This window comes from Microtus ochrogaster, chromosome 18 (assembly GCF_000317375.1).
Source record: "Microtus ochrogaster isolate Prairie Vole_2 chromosome 18, MicOch1.0, whole genome shotgun sequence".
Lineage (NCBI taxonomy): Eukaryota > Metazoa > Chordata > Mammalia > Rodentia > Cricetidae > Microtus > Microtus ochrogaster.
This window is the reverse complement of record NC_022020.1, coordinates 48,735,224-48,756,341: the sequence shown is the minus strand read 5'-3', so window position 1 is coordinate 48,756,341 and position 21,118 is coordinate 48,735,224. Positions and strand designations below refer to the sequence as shown.

At 46.4% G+C, this 21,118-nt stretch overlaps 1 protein-coding gene across 1 annotated transcript in view; it reads left to right on the top strand.

The window, feature by feature from the left end:
• Piezo2 (piezo type mechanosensitive ion channel component 2) overlaps positions 1-20,896 on the top strand; it is a 354,156-nt gene extending 333,260 nt beyond the window's left edge. Inside the window, exons 43-55 of the mRNA XM_026783664.1 lie at positions 569-821; positions 2,000-2,132; positions 3,240-3,387; positions 3,543-3,757; positions 4,821-4,979; positions 6,856-7,003; positions 11,337-11,525; positions 12,100-12,192; positions 13,446-13,618; positions 15,075-15,203; positions 16,723-16,802; positions 18,964-19,147; positions 19,801-20,896. Of these exons, the coding sequence (XP_026639465.1) occupies positions 569-821; positions 2,000-2,132; positions 3,240-3,387; positions 3,543-3,757; positions 4,821-4,979; positions 6,856-7,003; positions 11,337-11,525; positions 12,100-12,192; positions 13,446-13,618; positions 15,075-15,203; positions 16,723-16,802; positions 18,964-19,147; positions 19,801-20,053 (2,157 nt within the window). The 3' untranslated portion in view covers positions 20,054-20,896. The remainder of the gene's footprint in view (positions 1-568; positions 822-1,999; positions 2,133-3,239; positions 3,388-3,542; positions 3,758-4,820; positions 4,980-6,855; positions 7,004-11,336; positions 11,526-12,099; positions 12,193-13,445; positions 13,619-15,074; positions 15,204-16,722; positions 16,803-18,963; positions 19,148-19,800) is intronic.
• Positions 20,897-21,118: the final 222 nt, after the last annotated feature.

Below are 21,118 nucleotides of genomic sequence, written 5' to 3'. Positions count from 1 at the left end.
CCTCCAGCAAGACCAAGGGCATCTCAGACTCCAGATCTGTACATTCTTCTCATTTTCTTACAGCAGAAATCAGATCTCCGGTAGATGCCAGAGAGTCTTTGCTCTACACCTGGTCAGCAAATTTCGCATAGAATTTTTGCAGTTTTGCTCTGAGTCTTGAGTAAACCAAGTGACTGGGAGACAGACAGAATCATTCTACAAAGTAGAGACACTTGTAATGTGGAATGCTAAGATTGGGTTCACCTGTGGATAATAAGTGGGCCACGGCTATTTCTAGTGAGCACGCTAATAAGTTCTAGAAGGTTCTAACAAATCAAGAGGCTATCATTTCATCCTTACTATCTATCCTAACTATCCCTACCTTGTCTTAGTTAATTACACAAACTCTTTTCACCAACAACCATCTCCACTCTCCTAGGACGCTCACACAATTCTGCACGAGCTTCCTTAGATACGCCTCCCTTGGATTTCCAGTTTCAAGGGGCTGAATGTTAGAATCGACACTATAAGAAAGCCAGTTGGCCCACCTGAGCTGCTAGCCTCAGCTGTCACCTTCTCTGCTTCTCAGTGTCACGGCTTATGGGACGAGGACGACATCGTTGACAGTGGCACGGACAAGGAGGAGTCTGATGACGAGCTGTCCCTTGATCACGGCAGAAGAGGCTCCTCAGATTCACTGAAGTCCATCAACCTGGCTGCTTCTGTGGAGTCTGTGCATGTGACCTTCCCAGAGCAGCCAGGGGCCGTCCGGAGAAAACGTTCCTGCAGCAGCACCCAGATCTCCCCACAGTCCAGCTTCTCTTCAAACAGGTCCAAAAGAGGTATCCATTATATGGCCTTTAGGCTGAAATAAGCCCCGGGCAGTCTTATTTCTCCCGTGTCTCTGCATCTGGGAAGGGGAGTGGTTGGGTGCTATCAGTTGAAGATACTGTAATATGAAGGAACATCCTCTAGCATCAGACAGACCCAAGTGCAGGTCCTGTTTTAGCTCTGTAGCTTCCCATCCAGGGACCAGGGTTTCAGGTAATAGAGGAGGCAGCCAGCACACAGGCTAATGTGTAACAATGTAAGACCCATGATAATTCATTCATAATATATGAAACCTCTGCTGGGTGGGATATAAATCATAACAGATTTTGAAAATGGATTTAGATTTTACCAACGGACATTTGGGAGGGGCTACTGGGGACTGAACCCAGACTCTCTCACACATTTGTATACTAGGCAAATGCACTACCACCGGGCTCTAGCCCTACCCATTTCTGTCTTACTAGTTTTTACCCTGAGCTATGTCTCCCTTCATTTTACAGGCTGGCTTTGCACTCTGTAGCATAGGTGGGCCTTGAACATTCAAATCCTCCAGCTTCCACCTCCCAAATAGCTATAATTACAAGCATGTGCCACAAGGATCAGCTTCAGTTGGAGACTTACAACAAAGTTGTCTAATTATTTCCTAAGCTAGTTTTTAATTTCTTACTAAACGTTGAGTGTGATCCAAAAGTTGCTATTTGGAAGCAATTGGGCTTTTGTAGTTATGGGCTCACGTGTGATACTTCTCCAGGACTCAGGCATTTGTCTTCAGAACCTGCTTTTGGAGCAGATACTGGGAGACCAAGTCATACTGGTTTTCCAGTTGGAGCAATGAGAATATGAGAATAAGTCTGAGTCATGCACCCCCATCTGGAAAATCTGAGACCTAGAACACTAGTGAGCACAAATAAAGCTATTCCCCTCTGTGTTTCTTCCTGAACAAATGCTACTGAACCATGCAGGGGAAAGCCACTGGGTATGAACCCGCAGATCTCTCCCAGCCTCAGGTCAGCATTGGAGTCTGCTCCTTGAACACTCAGTAGTCAGTCTTAAAGCCATCGGTGCCCTGCATCCTCTGGGTCACGAGAAAGCCAGGGCTCTACGCCCAAACTGAGTTCTGTTGACTTGTTGACAGATCCACTGTTAACCCTCAAGTCTCTGACCTCTCTCCTTTTCCTGCTCTTTCTAGGTAGCACAAGCACCCGGAACAGTAGCCAGAGAGGAAGCAGTGTTTTGAGCATTAAACAGAAAAGCAAAAGAGAACTTTACATGGAAAAGCTTCAAGAGCATTTCATCAAGGCAAAGGCATTTACCATAAAGAAGTGAGTGGGCAGAGACACGTGGGCTGTGTGCTCTGACTGGAGCTGGTACCAATGACTCCCTAGAAACCAGAGGTGAAGAAGGGAGAAGGCGTTTGTTGCAGTAGCAGACAGTGACCCATGGTTATAGTGCCTTAGAAACCATCTCTTAGTGAATGCCTACATCAAGGGTTCATTTTATAAGCTTTCAGGCATTGCTTCTGAAAGCCCAGCCAGGCATGGAGGAGCATGAGGTTCACGTTGGGTGGGCGTCATGATGCCCTCTTTCCTCCAATAATGGGGCTAGGTGGCATTGGGCCAGGCTCCTTATTCATCATCCCACAGTTGGTCGCTGGCCTTCTTCACAGGTCTCTCTACCTTGCTGGTGATTCAACAAGGCAATGGCCAAGCACAAGCAAAGAGAAAGACACAATAGGACTGGGACTGGGTTGTGACACAGGCAAGGCCCAGCCCTAAATATAGATAGGCACGAACCTGGAGAGCCTGCAGCTCTTAAATGGGGCTTTGAGTTAAAGGAAGAACCCAAGTCACAGTGAAGCGATAGGGCTTGAGGGACAATACAGAGACAGAGACATGCTTGCACAGTGGAAATGGCAAAGAAAAGAAACAAAAGCCAAGAGCAGCAGGGAGACGCCGCGATGGGCATAAGACTCCAAATCAGAAGAGACGGGAGACATCGGATATATGCTCAGATATGGAACTCCAGGTCTCAGTGCCATTGTACGCTCCTTCACTTTCTCCTCCTCTGGCCTCAGTCACAGTCTCACCCAAAACGTTATATAAGCTTAGGGTGAAATAGAAAGAATTCTGCAACACAGTCTCCTGTAGAGTGAATAGCCAGACCCAGACAGCCACAAACCCAGTGCCTGGCTTTTAGGGCTTTACGCAATTCTATTTGGCTTCAAGTAAGGGAAGGGGCATGGCACCCTCCAGATCATACCTGCGTTGGCAGTAGACTCCTCTGTACTCCCTGAGCAGGGGTCTCTCCAAGGGTCTCTGCCTTGGCTTGTAGTAGAAGGTGGGGCCTGGATAGGAGCAGGAGAATGGAGTTGGAGCGGGGTCAGCCATTTCCCCATGCTGCCCTTGTGAAACAGTGGCCCTATCTTGCAGAACTCTGCAGATATACGTACCCATCCGGCAGTTTTTCTATGACCTCATCCACCCGGACTACAGTGCTGTGACTGACGTGTATGTGCTCATGTTCCTGGCTGACACTGTAGACTTCATCATCATCGTCTTCGGTTTCTGGGCCTTTGGGGTAGGTTGGGCTGAGGGTCCGCCCTCATCCACTGACTAGGAGGGAAGGCCTTTGGGGTAGGTTGGGCCGAGGGTCTGCCCTCATCCACCGACTAGGAGGGAAGGTTTCCATCTTGGGAAGTGCCACTCAGGCTGAGCCTGTTCTTTTCTCCCCAGAAACACTCGGCAGCTGCAGATATTACCTCTTCTCTGTCAGAAGACCAGGTCCCTGGGCCATTCCTGGTGATGGTTCTTATTCAGTTTGGAACCATGGTGGTGGACCGTGCGCTCTACCTCAGGAAGACTGTGCTGGGCAAGGTCATTTTCCAGGTCATCCTCGTGTTTGGGATCCACTTCTGGATGTTCTTCATCTTACCCAGTGTGACTGAGAGGTAAGGTCTCCCCCACAGAGATCCGCCAGAACGGTGGGACAGGGAAAGTCAAGGATCTCAGTGACGTTCGGTTCAAACGCAGAGTAGGAGTGTGTTCATCCTCCTCAGTGCCTCAACTGTATTTCATCCATGTTTGCAGAAACAAAGGTTTCAGAAATAAGAGAAGTGACTGTCTCAGATCCAGGGCAGACCAAAGAACTTGGAGCTGTGTTTGTCTCTACCACCCAGCCAATGTCAAGAGGAGCTGAGTTTGGTCTTAGGTGCATCCGTCAAAGGGGAAGAGGACATGAGACAGTGTCATATAAGAAACTGATGAGAAATTGGGTTATTCAGCTGGTTCAAAGAATATCAGGAGATGACAAGGGGAAAGTGATAATATCAGACACATGGATGATAATGGAGCCCGAAAAGCCCATGTAGGGGACCAGGTAGACCCATTACAAAATGATGTTGTTTCTGTCAGGACTGTTGCTAATGGTTAAAATAGACTAAGAATTGGCATGAGTAAATTTATAAAGGGTAGATACTACTGAGCAAGTTGAGGTGCACAGTAATCCCAGCATTCAGGGGGCTGGAGCAGTCATGAGTTCGAGGCCAGCCTGGGCTATACAGCAATCTTGCTTAATCTTATTTCAAGAATAAGGCAACCTGAAGTTTACTAGGGATGGGGCTTGAAGGTGGCTACTGGTTTTCCCCTGACACCTAGAATGGGATATAGATCTAAAATTCTTCAGTAAGCTGAGTTCTAGTACCTCAAATTCTCTTCCACTTCTCCCATCTCTCCCACACCCAAAGTTCCCCCTTTTCTCCTATATGGCCTTTGAAATCCATACTTCCACCTTAAATGTGTCTTGTAGCCCAGTTAGTAATTAGTGTGTGAACAACTCAATCAATAAATAAAAGAAAAGAAAAACAAAGCAGATTACTATAAACAGAAGGCATCCATCCACTCTCTTAGGTTATAGTGGCAGAGGGGAAATTTGTTTGTTCTTTATTCTAAACTTTTGCCTTCTGTACAGGAAAAGCATCCCATTGCTTTATCTTCCATAATTTTGTCTTTCAGGAAATTCAGCCAGAACCTGGTGGCTCAGCTTTGGTACTTCGTGAAGTGTGTGTACTTTGGGTTGTCTGCCTATCAGATCCGCTGTGGCTACCCAACGCGCGTGCTTGGAAACTTCCTCACCAAGAGCTACAATTATGTCAACCTCTTTTTGTTTCAAGGGTGAGGGCACTGCCTTGTCTCTCACTGGTGGGGTGGAAGCAGTGGGGAGACATTGTGTTTCTTTCACCAGGAGGGAGGAGAGAGAAAGCGGGGATGAAAGGCACCCAGAAACTCTTGCAGTGTCAGCCCCACACAAGGTCCTGCTTTAAGCACCTTTTCACACTTAAGCACCGAATACCTGCCAGGAAGTTGCCCTAGAATCATCCACGCTGGATTATTTTCACTCTAGTAACTTACCTAGTTATCATGATAATGTTTGGGAATAAAAAGTCTTCCCGAAGCTCAAGGGTCATTGAAGGAGAGTATGTCAGGAAGATCGTAAGAGCCAGAGGTGGGGGAAGGGGGGGAGGAGAGGAAGGTTAGGGGTGTGGGGGAGGAGGCTACAATAAAATAGTGTTTTCTGGACACAGCAAGGCGGTCACACCTTTGAATTTATGATTGTGACAGTTGTGATGGCGTGCACAGGATCCGCATAAGATCAGTTAGTCCAGATAAAGTCTCATCTTGGAGCGGGGATGTGGTCACACTAGCTAAAATGCTATTGGCATTGCTATTAGTCATAGGAGACTGGGACTCAGTTTCCCTCAAGGGTGTGGGTCCTGGGAAGCTACCCATGCTCCAGCAGATGTTCCTAAACACATGCTCATATAGACTGCACTAAGTGGACTCTGTGGGTTTAAACAATCAAACAGAGCACACGGAGTTGGGTGGAAAGGTGATGAGAGAGACAGGGGAGGGATTACAGGGGAGGAAATGAGAGGTGGACTATTATACGCATGTATGAAATTCTCAAGCAATGAAAGGGGAGCGGAGTAGACATGGAGAATCCTGAAGTATTAATACATTTCTGGACATAGTAAAATAGAATGGCTGGGACCAGCACCATTGCAGACACCCCTGGAGTTCTTTGTGTGCTGTGAGTTCATGCATGAAGAAGCCCCTCATGCTGTTTCTGATAGTTCATCAAGCAAGCTGCATTCCATATCTTCTTCCGTATGATGGTTTCTGTGATAGCATACCCTTGCATTCCCCCAAAAGTTACACCACATCTCAAGAGATAAGGTGGCTGTAGGCACAGCTGGCCCCTCCATGGCACTAGTTAATATCTCTGGTGATAGGTCAGAAGTGGTTTTGGGTGCATCCTGATGTTGTGATCAACCACATGTTCTACCCTAGGCCTGGGCGGACTGTGTCTTCCAGGTGCTGATTTACTATTTGATCTGTAGAGCTGAAGCAGGTAGCCCAGGGCAGGGGTTTTGAGTGATAACAACACTGCTGTCGGGAATCCTAGAATCAACCTACTTCCCCAGCCTGGCAGAAAAAAAAAAATCTCTGTCATTCAAAGAGCTTGGAATATTCCTCAGAGCCTGATGGAGCTCAGGGTAGCCCACTCCCCAGTACAACTGAAAGCAGTGAACCTCTTTAACCTAGGCAAGCAGCTGATCATGAGTCCTCTCTCTGGCTCCAGTGACATTCCCTGGTCCTCCTGCCTCCCCCATCCACTCTCATCTTCATCAGATGTCAACTCTTTCCTGACTCATCCATCAACAAAGCCGTAACAACTCAAATAACCCTCTGCCCATTGATTCTTATAGTACAAACACAGGTGAAAGAAACAGAATCAACTCTTAATATGAAATCCCAGTTGGTTACAACCATCAGAAAAAATAGGGATGAAAAATAGCAATCCATATATTCAATTTATACTGTGAAGCAGTTGTATTCCTGGGTGGATTTTACTATGAGGATTGCCTTGAGAGTTTTTTCTTAACTCATCACCTTTTAAACAAATTTCTTCCTCATGAACTTCGGAGGTGAGCTAGACAACGGGGCCGTCCTCCAAAATGTCTGTCTGACTAAATGTGGTTCTCTGCAGGTTCCGCCTGGTCCCGTTCCTGACTGAGCTGAGGGCTGTGATGGACTGGGTGTGGACAGACACGACCTTGAGCCTCTCCAGCTGGATTTGTGTGGAGGACATTTATGCACACATTTTCATCTTAAAGTGCTGGCGAGAGTCGGAAAAGGTAAAGAGCCCATGAAAGTGCCTCATTCCCGCCAGCCGCTCGCGAGCACCGGTCCGTTACAAGATTAAAGCGGATGGTGCCTGTTTGTGGCCAAATGGATGGAGGTGGGGGCGTGAAACCTGCCAGGAGCTAAAAATACAGCATTGATTTCCAACCCACTGGGGTTGTAGGCTTTCAATTCACTTCTGCCATTGTCAGCAACAGCATCCAGATGTTTCTTCTTCTGGCAATTGTATCGTAATTGGTGTAAAAGAAGGGATGAGTTGCCACATGACCCAGTCACCCTTGAATGCTCACTGGGGGGCCGAGTAAAGAGAAACTAGGGTTGGTTGGGCAGTGTGGACTCATGCTCGCCATATGCTTTCCTCTGGAGGAGGGATGGGTAAAGGAAATGATTTTTTTAAAATGTTCTTAGAATAGGTAGCTATTAAGTTTAACTATAGTTTAGCCTTGCTGGATATTCTGAAAGCTTGTCATATGGAACCAGAGTATCTTGTATCATGGTAACAGAAACACACCACCAACATTAGCCAAGGAGTGGAAAATGTCTTCCTGTCTTACCTCTGAGATAGTGTCTTTCAAAGCGTCTCTTCTAATGTGTGTAACATCTAGTGTGCGTTCCCAGCTCTCCCCAGCAAGCCAGCTCTATCGTTCATCAGGAGGCACATGTGTTTATGACGTCTATGGGACTGAAGGCGTTGAGGCCTGTTAGAGATGAGGAGCTAGAGACACGGCTCCACACTGCCGCTCAAGAATTCGCACTGAAAGATTCCTATAAATGTTTAGGAACCCCAGCTCAGGCCAAACCAGAATTTGTGACTTGGATGCTGAAAAGAATTCCAGGACTTTGGTCATGAAGCAGAGCTGGAGATTTTGTTAGAAGTATTCTAAGATAGGTTCAAGCTTAAGAGCTACGAGCAGAATAAGCACTCGGAAGGAAGTTAAAGAAACCAGACAGCACAGATGTGGGCTCCTCCAAAGAGAGATGAAGCAACAGATTGTCTCGGCGTTAGCTACATATACTCTTTTGTGGTTCTCAAGTTGAGTCTCAGAAGACCGCTATGAATTTTTTTTCTATTTTCTCTTTTTTGTTTACTGAAGTTGCAGGGTGTTCCTGACACACCTTTGGTGGGATTACACTCTAGTACATTTCAACTGGAAGCCCCTAAAATTGGTAGGATGGTGCAAGGGCATGGACCATGTTTTTTCCCTGGAAATAGGGTTTGCAATCAGATTCCCAGGAAACTGCAGGTTTGTGGCTTGGAGGGGCTGATAGATTCCCCTGGACTGGAGTTACCAATGCTTGTGATTCACCATGTGGTACTGGGAATCTAACCTGGGTCCTCTAGAAGAGCAGCCAGACCACTGAGCCATCTCTACAGCCTCTTGTCCTTATATTTAAAGAGCACAAAAACTGGAATGATGCCTTAGTCTATTCTTTTGTTATTGCTGTAACAAACATCTGGAACGAGGTAATTTATAAAGAAAAGAGATTTGTTTTTGACTCCTGGTCCTACAGGGGAGCATCTGTTTGGCTTCCTGCCTCTCTATGCATAGTGAAAAACCAAAGAAAAAAACAAGAAAATGTGATAAAGAAGAGGGGACAGCCTCTCGTAATAACAAGGCCATTTCTCAAGAAAAAATGAATTCATTCATGATGACACCAAATGCCTTGCAAGGTTCCACAACTTCTCAATGCTGCATAGAAAATGTCCCATTCCTTAGTCCTCTGAGGACAAACTACACGCAACCAGAAGGGAAAACACGAGCATCAAAGGACATAGGATGATAACCAGGGTAATAAAGACCCTAGAAATAGCCACATAAGAGAACACCAGAAAGAATCAAGAATCACTTGGTTCACTAGCAAAACATAAGAGGCAGCAGAAATAAGAGCTATTTTCAACACTGTGAATTTTTTAGAAAACCATGCAAAACGAGGTTGATATTTGTGAGACATAAACCAACAAAAGGACAAGTAGCCAAAAGCTCCAATAAATGTCATTGGAAAATAAGACATTTCCAAGGACCAATGCTACTCCATGACAGAGTGGGCTACCTTACAAATTGGAAACATCCAAGTACATACACACTTAGGGCCCCAGGGTAATGTTTACTTTATGGAGACACTAAATCTACTTCCATATGTTAGATTACTAATACTATAACTAAACACCTAAGGCAAACCAGCTCAAAAAGAAGAAAGGTTTATTTGTGGTTCACAGTTCTGGAGACAAGGGTGTTTTCACAGACCCCACGAACCTCCCGCACTATTAAATCATTTCTCTAGCACTCATGATGCCTAATAGTATGCAGACGCTCTATAAATGGAGATCAGGCTGCATTCTTGAGTGAGTTAGAACAAAAAATAGTTCCCACAATTCCCCTCTAGCATATGTCATCTGACATTGGCTGGATCCACAGTCATGGGGCCTACAGGGAGAGAGGATGATGGCCTTCCCTTACCCTCAGAGAAGCCCCATGGTTCCCCTCCAGATGGCCTCACATTCCTGGGAAGCCTGGGGAGTTGGCACATTCCCTTTCTATGGCAGCCCAAATGCCAGAGCATGGGTATGCCAAAGTGGCTGGAACAACTTGTGGCAAAGGACTGTAAAAGGAAGAACAACAATCTGAGGCCTTTGTTTTCAGTCTGCTGTGAGCACTTGCTGAGCACCATCGGTGCGGCCTGACTCGCTACAGCATGCAAGCCCCAAAGCATAGGTTGTGAGGTCCAGGAAAGACGTGTGAATATCTTGTCTCACAGTAAGCACACATGTAATAAACAGAAAGCAGCTTCTGGGAAAACAGATTCACCAGTAGGTAGGCAAGCTTCACTGAGCGAGTTAGTGGGAAACGTGAGTTGATTTGGGGCAGATGGAGCGTCTACTTTTCTGTTTGATCCTAAGTCGGCTGCCCCAATCCCTGTCTCCTCTCCTCTGCTCTCACAGGGATGTTTGCCAGATACTTTTAAGACCTTAGTGAGTTTCTTTACTCGCTGAAAACTCCTGCTCCCTTCTCCTGGTCTTCACAAGCTCAAATGTCAAATGTGGCATTTTTTTCCCCCTCACAGGCCTTCCCTAGCCCAAGATTTGGTTCACCTTTCCCCGGGGCCTTCCCACTTCTCTGCATAGCTCATGCAGTACTTAGCACATTGAGCCCCAAGTGCCTCTTTCTAGTTCTCTGTTGGAAGCTATGTGATAGGATCATTATACTGTACTCTGTGAAGCAAGAACAGCTTCCTGAAAGGCAAAGGTTTGCCGTGAACTTAAGAGGTGAACGGCCAACTTTGCACTCATCCCCATGAGACCACTTCCCAGCATGCTCTGGGAAGCTAATTAGACTTATAACAGGAACAGCACTGTGGTTTTCCCATCTTCCAACAATAAAGCACTGAGTTACCGAGAGAGGAACGGGGAAGTAGCCTGGGACAAAAAGTTGGCAGCCCCTTTGCAAGGTCTTCTCTGTAGTCTGTCAAGGATTGCATATGGGGTAAATTAGGAGTCCGGTTCACCATCAAGAGGGCTACCTCTAGTAACAGACTTCTTGTTGGGAAAGTTCCCAGGTGGTACAGGACATCGTCTAGAGAGACAAGGAAAACACAAGAGACCCGGCTGGACTGGCATTCATAGCAGAACAACTTTCAAGATAGCCAATTACTACATTCTCTCCAGATGGGTTCATTCAAGACTCTAATCATCTCTTAATGCTCATTCTGGTGATCACAGCTCAACCTGAGTATCAGAAGGATCAAACCAAAGCCCAACCATAGCATCAGCTAACCTGGAAAGTAACTGAGAAAGGGAGAAAGGCTGTGCACAGGAGTAACATGCAAGACACTCACGTACCTCAGACACTAACTTCTCAAGCAAAGCCAGCTCCTCCCACTAGCCTCCCACCCTGGGGGGGGGGGACTTATTGAGTCTGCGGTGTGGCCTGCAGAGGTGACACAGCCAGAGACTGTGCTAGCTCTTGTTCCTGTTCCTACCGCATGAATTCCTTTTTTTCCTCTCACCAGCCGTGTCCAGCACTCAGAGGGGTTTTCTCACTCACTGGCCACAGGAGGGCCACGCTGGCCAGGCAGAGCTTAAGAACCAGAACAACAGGGTCTTTGAGAGCGTGCACTATGCATTGAGTTTAACGGGTGCCTCTTGGGCTTTGGTACAGCTTCATCCCTCGATTCCAAGGCTGGGATAGGTCTCTGCCCCTTGTGAAGAGGAATCAGGACCAAGTCCGTATTCCCCAGGGCAGTGAGAGAAGCGCTCACCCTTGTCTGACCCTGTCTCCTCCCTCTTCTCTGGCACCTGCTGAATCTTTGTGAATCCTTGTGTTGCAGAGATACCCCCAGCCCCGGGGCCAGAAGAAGAAGAAAGCGGTGAAGTACGGCATGGGCGGCATGATCATCGTCCTGCTCATCTGTATCGTGTGGTTCCCACTGCTCTTCATGTCTCTGATCAAATCTGTCGCGGGGGTTATCAACCAGCCCCTGGATGTGTCAGTCACAATCACCCTGGGAGGGTATCAGGTAACCTAGCTTCCCCCATGGTTTGGGACCTCTCCTAATGCAGCATTTATTCATGAGAGCCCTGACTAGGGTTAGTAGTAATAGTTCTCAATGCCAGTTTTGTTTTGTTGTTTTTTCCAGGACAGGATTTCTCTGTGTAGCCCTGACTGCCCTGGAACTCACTCTGTAGCCCAGGCTGGCCTCAAATTCCGAGAGATCCTCCTGCCTCTGCCTCCCAAGTGCTGGGATTAAAGGCGTGTGTCACCACTCCCCGGTTGATGCCAGAGCTTTACCTAAATGCTCTCTGATCAGAAGACATGTGGTATATGAAGGACAGGGAAGTTGTGTGTTGCCAAGGATGTGCAAGGGCCTGGGTTTGATCCCTATCACAGCGAATAGTAAAACAGCAACAACAGTAATAGTAGTAACGGTTCATTGGTTTTGAGTATAGGACTAATCCGTGTAAAAAGAGATCTCTGAGGCCAACTGCCTTCAGGGGATCAGTAGTTCCTAAAGAGGAAATGGTTTTACATTAACTCAAATGCAGGAAAGTACCAGCGTCTCCTGCTGACTGCCATGTACTTTTGTTTTGCAGCCTATCTTCACAATGAGTGCCCAGCAAAGCCAGCTGAAGGTTATGGACAATGCAAAGTATAAAACATTCCTAAACTCTTTCACCACCAACACCGTAAGTAAATGTGGGCAGAACTCAAGGAAGACTGCCTGGATGCGGGCTCTCCTGCTGGTGTCAGAAAAAGCTGGATAGCTTTGCTCTGCCCCCTAGTGGTGAGATGATGAATTTTTCTAGACGCTTCAGTTGCCTGTGGCACCCGGCCAGTCATCAGCTACTTAGATAGCATGAGAAATATAAATGACAGCAAACACGAGTTTAACTTGGAACATTTTAATGAAAGTTCAACAGGGTTTTGCTCATTTAAACAAATACATATAGTTTTTAAACTGGTGGTATTGGTCTTTGATTGGCCTGCTTGCTCTGGGAACCTCAAGTTAAAAAATTAATTCAAAATATGGGAAAGCAACTAGGTGGATGCTTGCCTAAGAACACATTGCTTTTGATAGCAGAAACTGAAGTGATTTGAGTGTTAGAAAAAACTGGTTGGTTAAGGAAATCATACCAAACATATTACATGAATCCAGCTGGCACTGGTTCCTCTGACAGTCCTTCTGGAAGAAAAGGTCCGCGCTTCTGACCATATTCACAGTACACGCTTTGTTATCTGAAGAGATGATTTCCTAAGTAATTTCTCTTGTAACAAAAAATGTCTTTAAGAATCCTATTAGTTTTATGACAAGTTCTCAAATAAAATATAGATGGGAAAAGAATCAGACGATTATATTTTAAAATGTCAAACCAAAAGAAACGTGTCCCTTATTATATAAGTCCTTGATAGTGTGCTCGTGGTGGGGATGTAGCCGATGTTGTTGATTTCTCTATCGTTTATAATAACATAATAACAATAAGATAATAGCACGAGTTTCATCATAAAAAAGTTCCACAGAGGATAGTTTCAATTTACGGAAACAGATCAGGCAAACAGATGCTTCTATTTAAAATCGTCGCTTAAAGGCTATAGCAACAAAACTAATCTCAAATGATCAGCATCCCTAAGGACAGGGCCTGGATGGATTGAATCCTGTCTCCTGTGAGGAGGGTCTGCTTCCTCAGTTCACGGATTTCTTGGCAATGGGGAAACATGATGTGGATTATGAGGCCCTCCTTTCTGGGTGGATAGGAACGGTTGGGCATGTGACTGGAGCTGCCATGTTCCTGCTCTGGGAAACCTAAAGCCTGGGCACAGTGTAAACAATCCTCCCTCTGGAAACTTCTTCGTAAAATCGGTTGAACGAAAAATGAGTTGCTTCCTTCATGAGCAGCATGTGTAGAATCCATTCACAACGTGTATGTTTGTGTGTGTGCAGGGTGCTATGCAATTTCTGGAGAATTATGAAAAAGAAGACATAACAGTCGCAGAACTGGAAGGAAACTCAAATTCTTTGTGGACCATCAGCCCTCCCAGTAAGCAGAAAATGATACAGGAGCTCACGGACCCCAATAGTTTCTTCTCTGTTGTTTTTTCATGGAGTATTCAGAGGTAGTTACTGTGTTTCCTTCCATGCATCCTTCCCTAACCCTGCTCTTCCCTTAGGCTGGGGGAACAAACAGTAACACCACTTGACACAATCTTTACGTTCAGCCACTTGCCTTTTCTGCTAAAGCTCACATTTCACTGAGGAAATACGGCTTTTCTAGGAACCAACGACCAGACTAAGAATGGCTTAGGGTCTTTTTAAATTAGGCTTTCTTTTTTTTTTTTTTCTTTTCTAAGAGAGGCCAGCAATGAATTCTGTACGCAAGACAGAAGAGTAAAGAAAGAAGGGAAAGAATGGGTTAGAAAATAGAGTCCGTGTGCTCAGTTAAGATTGCTACAAAAAGTTGAAGTTTCGTCTGAGTAATAGAGAACTGTGTTTGCAGGCTTGGGTCCCACCAGCATCCCTGCTCCACTAGAGAAGCCTTGGGAGGTCTGTTCTGTGGGTGTGAGATTTGGGGGGTACCTTAGCAGTCCCAGAAACAGGAGAGCCAGCTCTACCCCTACCCCCACCAGAACCAAGCCTGAGAATACGCCCCCGACTTTGCCTTTGGAAAACCTAAGGATGTCTTGCTAAAAGGTCCTGCATCTAGACATTTCACCCAGTGCTTTAGTCATGGGCACTGGGGGACCTCAGCACAACGGAATATAGCTACTTAGATTCCTTTGTCACAGTCTTGAGGACCAGAACCCCAGGAAGACCTCCTGCAGGCTCATTTGGAACCACAACTTGAACGTCCTGGCTTATAAGAAATCGTCATAGCTCACACCTGTAATTCTAGCATTCAGAAGGCCGGAGGCAAGAGGATCACAGTGGGGAGCCTGAGCAACACAGCTAGCCTGGGCTACAGAGGGAAACCTTGTATAAAAAAAGCTAAACAGCAAAATGAAGGGATCATGACAAGTTCTGAGGAAATCTTAGAATCTAAAGTGAGCTCACAAGGAAACGGGAAAGGGCCCCTTCAAAGAGGTCGTTCAGTGTTTTCCATAATCTTATTTTCTCCTTAATGTCTCCTATCTCTCAGTTCCCATTTGGACCAGTGGCCAAACACTTGGTTTCTGGCCCTTGCTTTGAAGAGCGACCAAATCATAACAAAAGTAACTTCTGATTAAACACAGGATCTGCTGGTTACCATGGAGACTGACATCATTACTTTTGCATAAGAATGTCTCTGAGATTCCCACGAGCTCATCATGACAGTTGCTGCTTGGCCAGCAGACTCCAATCCCTCTATTCTGCCTCATGGGGTTGAGGTCTCCCGCAATTTTATGAATTTGACTGCTCAAGAGGGTGGAAATGGAGGTGGGGTGACCAGGACGGTTGGGGTGGAAAAATCTGGACTCACTGAAAACTTGGTGAGACACAACAGTGAGTCAAGTGTGCACTGCTCTCTCCTCCGGACCTTAGAGCAATCGCTAACCTTCAGCTTTTTCCTTTTTCTTCTTATTCCTTCCATCACAGAAACATGACTCTGGGTGCCAAAGCAGAAATAGCAACCGATAAGCTGTCTTTCCCTCTGGCAAACGAGACACGGAATAATATAGCTAAAATGATCGCCGGCAACGACACAGAAAGTTCAAACACTCCCGTGTAAGTTGAGTAGCCCTGTGAACAGAGCTTGGTCAGAATGTGGGGACTTCTGATGCCACCCAACTCGTTTGAGGATGCAAGTGACAGTTCTCAGTCCCAGGACTCTGTCTCCAATTTGCCTGTCGTTATGTGTATGTTGTGAATGACAGTGGGGGTGGCTCCGGGGACATTCTCCATCCAAGGTGAAGTGTCCTGCTCTCCTTCCACCGTGAGGCACACTGTTCTTCCACTCTGGGTGGCCAATGCCTGCTGCAAGGCAACCCTCCCTCAGTCTTTAGACCCCATTCTCTACCCACTGGGGTGTCACTGTGCTGATCCCCCGTGTGTCTAGAGGTGTTGAAACTCCTCACGTTCTCCTGCATCTACCTGTCCGTCATAATACAAGCCAGTGTTTGCTTCATTTCCCTGGTCCGAAGGTCGCTCCCTTAAAGGGGTAGGACACACTTAATTCAGGCTTTCTGTCATCATGCCTACCTCCTGAGCTAGGTACCCAGTGGACCATCCACCTTCAAAGGAAGAAAGCAGGCAGGAGATGGCTTCACAGATTGCCTCCGGTGTTGACACCTGCCCTTCCCTGCCCCTGTCTTCCAGCCTAGCAGGCTCTGCTGACCTTCCCTCTGAGTAACAAGCCTTGCTCCTACTGCCACAAATCATCAAAAGCCAAGGACAGACTCCTTTCTTGTCCCAGGGCAGCTGAATATCGAACTGGCAGAATGGGTGGGAAGATAAAAAGACAGGAGGCAACAGAAAATTGGGGGAGAGAAAAACACTCCCCGTATGTGCTCTGTTTCAAACTTACATTAGGTAACTAGGAACTCGCAGAGGGAAGAGGACCTATATTCAAAACCGACAGAATAGTCCAGATGCCCGCTGGCAGTTTTCCCAGTGTCTTACTCCAGGCTGCCATGGCCTCATGTTGATGCACTGCAGGGGATGATTACTAGGACCCAGTCATTTGAATACTAAGCTCCTCCTTGACTTCACGAATCCCTGATGTTCCGGGGCTCTTGTAGATCATCAGTGCCTCACTATGCATCATTTCCAGAGGAGAGAACATGAGTCAGGCAGCTCCTCTAAGACAAAGCTTAGGGTCCAGGTCACGTGCTCTGTCCTCAAGCTCACCCTTCAGCAGATCCTCCTGTGTACTGTAGGTATTTTTTTTTAAATACCAATAAATAAATAAAGTCAGTAAAGAGCTCACTACTAAAGATAACTGTTAAAATATTCTAGCCAACAAAAATGGCTTTTTCTCAGTAACAGGTCCCAAATGTAAGAAAGGCCAGCAGCTACTTTCAAACTATATGTACCATGAGTTACATGTATTTCTGGGTAGAATCAATTGACTCAGCTTTGGGGAGATGTGGTTATAATAAGATCTTATAAATTAAGATATCTTTATGTTATATTGTTGTATGAGTACTTTTATCATTGCTTTCTAAAAGGTCAAAATGGCTGCAAAGATATCAGTCTTAGGTGTGGAAACAGCTAAAGTCCATCTCTCTATTTTCTTAATGTGCAGGACAATAGAAAGGATCTACCCGTACTACGTGAAGGCGCCCAGTGATTCAAACTCAAAGCCTATAAAGCAACTTCTCTCTGGTAAGAATGAGAAGCCATTCCAGAACTGTGAAAATCTTGCCTGTCTTCAGTTTTAGAAGTCTGCCTTTTGAACATTTAGCAATCTGCCTTCTAGTTCTCTTACCCTGTATTACCAGAGCCATAAAGCCTCTGCCTTCTCTTGCCGCGGGGAACCATTGACACACCTGCAAGCCATGTTCTTCCCTTGCTTCTCCCTGACTGATCCATACCCATGTTTTATGACTTAGCTTAACTGATTCTCTGAGCAACCAGATTGCTTACAGAGGATTGCCTCATGCGTTGGTAAACATGGTGGTTTCTCCCACTAAAAACAAAAAACAATAAAAAACAACATGACATATGCTTGATTGAGCCCCAGGGTCGGTACACACCAATAGCGTGTCTCAGTTATTGGATTTCTCCAGCACCGGCGTGATGGAAGGAAAGCTGTTGTTTTGGGGGACAGCTATGTGCCCAGTGATACTTCTGTCAGCCACATGCCTCTATAACAGTTTTGGTTACCAGCAAACAAGTCAGGTATGGGTTTATTATGCCGGCCCTGTGGCAACTTTGTATCCGGCTATCTCCTGTCACTGAAGACCGGTGTTTTCGTTATAGAGAATTGTTTGACTTCATTTCCTGAAGTTGCTGGTCTCTTTGATCATGGTGAAGTGTCATGCAGGTGTCAAGCGTGGGTCCTTTCGCCATCCTGGGTGAAGCATTTTGTGCCAGGCACCATGGGTACTGGTGACCTGGCTCAGGATGCTCACTTTGAGCTAGTGAGCAGTTACAGCCTCCCATGGAGATGTCCCTAGTGAGGCGTGAGGGCAAATGCAAGGCCAAGTCCATGTCCACATGCTGTTCTTCGTTAACTATAAATGGGCATGCTTTTATGAGCAGCTTCGACACGCATGGGGAAGTTTTCTTATTTCCTTTTAAAAGAGAAATAGCCGTAGAACTGGTTAGCCCAAGAAGGATAGATTCTCCTGAAAACGCGGTGTGAGTTTTCAAGCTCTTCCCAGCCATTGTTTCAGCAGATGGCCTCCCCACCGGCTGCCAGGGCAGATTCAATTCAGCCCAGTGGCTGCTCCTGATCCACCTCCCTCCTCCTTGTAAAGCATCTTATTCACAGGGCCCTACTTCCTTCCCTGGAGGTTCAAAGAAAGCTGTGCCCTCGCCGGGTTTTCAAGGCCAGCCTGTCCCCATGCCCCACTCCCAGCCCTCTTTGTCTTCCATCCTGCAGTGTCATGGAATTCCCTCCTCCCTTACAGCTCCTGCCATCCCTTACATCCAATGATGTCACCCCAGACATGTGTAGCATAAGCTGATGGTTATCTCCGGTTTACACACAAAGAGCTTGAGGCGTGGAGGACACACCTGAGCAAATACTCAGTAGAACCAGATCCAAACCTAGAGCTCTCTGAACCCAGGGCCAGACGGGTTCAGAGAATTGAGACTGCCTCTGAGCTTGAGAACCCCAGTTATTCCTATACCCCAAAGTCCTAAGTTAATAATAATAGGTGGTCTAGTTTTGAAGAACTTCTTGATATCAGTCCTTCCTGAGATGAGTATCTCTGTTCTCTCCCTCCACATCCTGGAGCTAGCAAAGCTTAGCACTCAAGCTATTTCTCTTTTCAGCTGTCATAGATTCCATCAATCAGAAGAAGAGGCTTTCTCAAGGGAGGGACCTTGACCATGCTGGCCTTAGGCTAGTTGCCACATGACCATAATTGTGAACATAGTCTCTTCCCACTAAAATAAGGAACATATTACACGTCATTCTATAAACCCTCAACAGCTGGTAGAGTGCCTTCCTCCTGACGAGATACGTGCCAAGTGCTGGCAATATAAACGAACTGATCAGTTGCATCCAAGGTTGACGGTGAGGGCTTTGTGTGCCCCCGGCTCTCTGGATGCTCAGCACAGCCACTTAGGGGGTGGGCCCTCCATTACTCCCTGTGGTTTGGCTGTTTTACAAAGGAGCAGCAGTGACGAAACTCTCATCTGAGTGATGCCCAGGGCTCCCTTCCTCTCCACCTGCCTGTCGCGTCTTTCCCTGTGCCTTTCACGTTCTGGAATTGTGTACTACATACGTTGATGGGTCTTGCCACTGGGGACTTCTAATTTGCATCAAATCCTGAGACTCTCATGCTGCCTTCATTTTGTTTTTCTCCTCTTCCAGAAAATAACTTTATGAACATCACCATCATTTTGTTCAGAGATAATGTCACCAAATCCAACAGTGAGTGGTGGGTTCTCAACCTGACCGGAAATAGGATATACAATCAGGGGTCCCAAGCGTTGGAGCTGGTGGTCTTCAATGACAAAGTCAGCCCCCCGAGTCTGGGCTTCTTGGCTGGCTATGGGTAAGGAAACATGTAACGATCAGTAGTTATAGTGTCTGAATGCTGTGAAGTTGGGATGGCAGCTTTTCGCCTCCTAGGAGTTGAGTTGTGTCTGTACAGTATTGAAAGTCGCAAAACCATGCCCTTCCATTGCAAAACAGAGAACAGACCCAAAGGCATCAGAATGTCCTGTGTGACTCACACAGCCCTGGGAGATCCCTTTGTTTTGTGTCTTCTTGTTATGGCATGGTTTCATGCAAGGTGGTATGGTGTTACCACTGTTTGTCTTAGCTTGCTTTCTGACCCTGAGCAAATGGATCACACAGACACCACAATTCTGAGCAGATCCAGACCACTTCCTCGCCTTCTAGTGCTTAAATATCATAATACTGTACAATACAATACATTATCCCCCTTAAGATATAAGTACAGCATGTTACATTTTTTTAAAAAAAAAAACCTTCATTAAAAAAAAGCCTTCCCATCCAGCTTTGTATTATTTAAAATAGACCTCCAAACAAGATTGTTAAAGGGAAAAGAGCTACTTTCAAAAGAGCCTGTGCAATGCAATTGTGTTTCTACCCAGTATGTTGCGTTTTATCACAGTATTGCCCAAATGTGTTTCTAACCATAGTAATTGTTGGGGGACTATTTCTCCTCGCTCTCTCTTTCAGTATCATGGGATTATACGCATCAGTTGTCCTTGTAATTGGGAAATTTGTTCGTGAGTTCTTCAGTGGCATCTCTCACTCTATCATGTTTGAGGAGCTTCCGAATGTGGACCGGATTTTGAAGTTGTGTACAGATATATTTTTAGTCCGGGAGACGGGGGAGCTGGAGCTGGAAGAAGACCTCTATGCCAAACTGATATTCCTGTACCGATCGCCAGAAACAATGATCAAGTGGACTAGAGAAAAAACAAATTGATACCTTAAGACCCAGACTGCGAAGAGAGCTAACATTTTGTTTTTTTTTTTAATTAAGAAAAAGCACAACATTCTCATAAGAGCTAAGCATTTCTAGTCTGGCAGCAACGGTTTCTCTCTGGCAGGTGGCCGAAAGAAGCTGATTTTGTCACCAAAGCCACCTTGCGCATGAAGGCGCTGTTGAAGTTCTCTGTGTTCTCGTTTCTCTGAAATCGGGGCTCTTTGCTTTAGAGTTTTCTCAGTCGACAGTGTCTTGCATTCTTACTGATTATGTGAAAGGTTCATGGAGGGTCCCCTCCCTCAGAGAAGAGGGAAAGGCACCTGTGTCTTACTCTCTGGGGACCTCACCTTTCCCAATGTCATGGTCAAAGCGCAACACACAGCTCTTCCCACAGTGGGGAAACTGCTGAGCAGGGAGCCCCGGAGCCCTCAGCACACTCCAGAAGTGCAGCAGCAATAGGAGGCAGCAGCACTGCCCAACGTTCGAGAGGAAGGCGGGACCCATGACCCAGACGACGTTGGTGGAAGGACAAGCCTCAGCCTAAGCAAAAAGATAACATTAGTGACACTCCCACTGCCTTATCTCAACTGAAGACTAGTAAGAATCTTTCTATGAAACACCAGTGACTTCTCAGGAAAAAACACTCAGCAAAGCAACTCCATGGACTCCTGCTTTGAGGTCCCCAGGAAGCGGTGACCATTCTGCTTCGGATGGCTCCTATTGCGCCAGAAACAGAAGGACAGCCGCGGTCAGTCCAGCCTGATGGGAACACCTCAGCTTTGTAACTCCAGTGACTGAGGCCACAGGGCTCTTCTGCCTCTCCCTGCCCCTTCTGTCTCTCCCCGCCCCTTCTGTCTCTCCCCGCCCCTTCTGTCTCTCCCCGCCCCTTCTGTCTCTCCCCGCCCCTTCTGTCTCTCCCCGCCCCCTCTCGTATGCTTTCTCCCATCTCCGTGATTTAAGGCAGTGGTTTTTTTCCAGTATGACATTTTCCTTGCTGTTTTTCAGGCATATCAAAGAGTTTACATATTCCAATTCACATTTTTACATCTAAGACGGGTTTTTTAA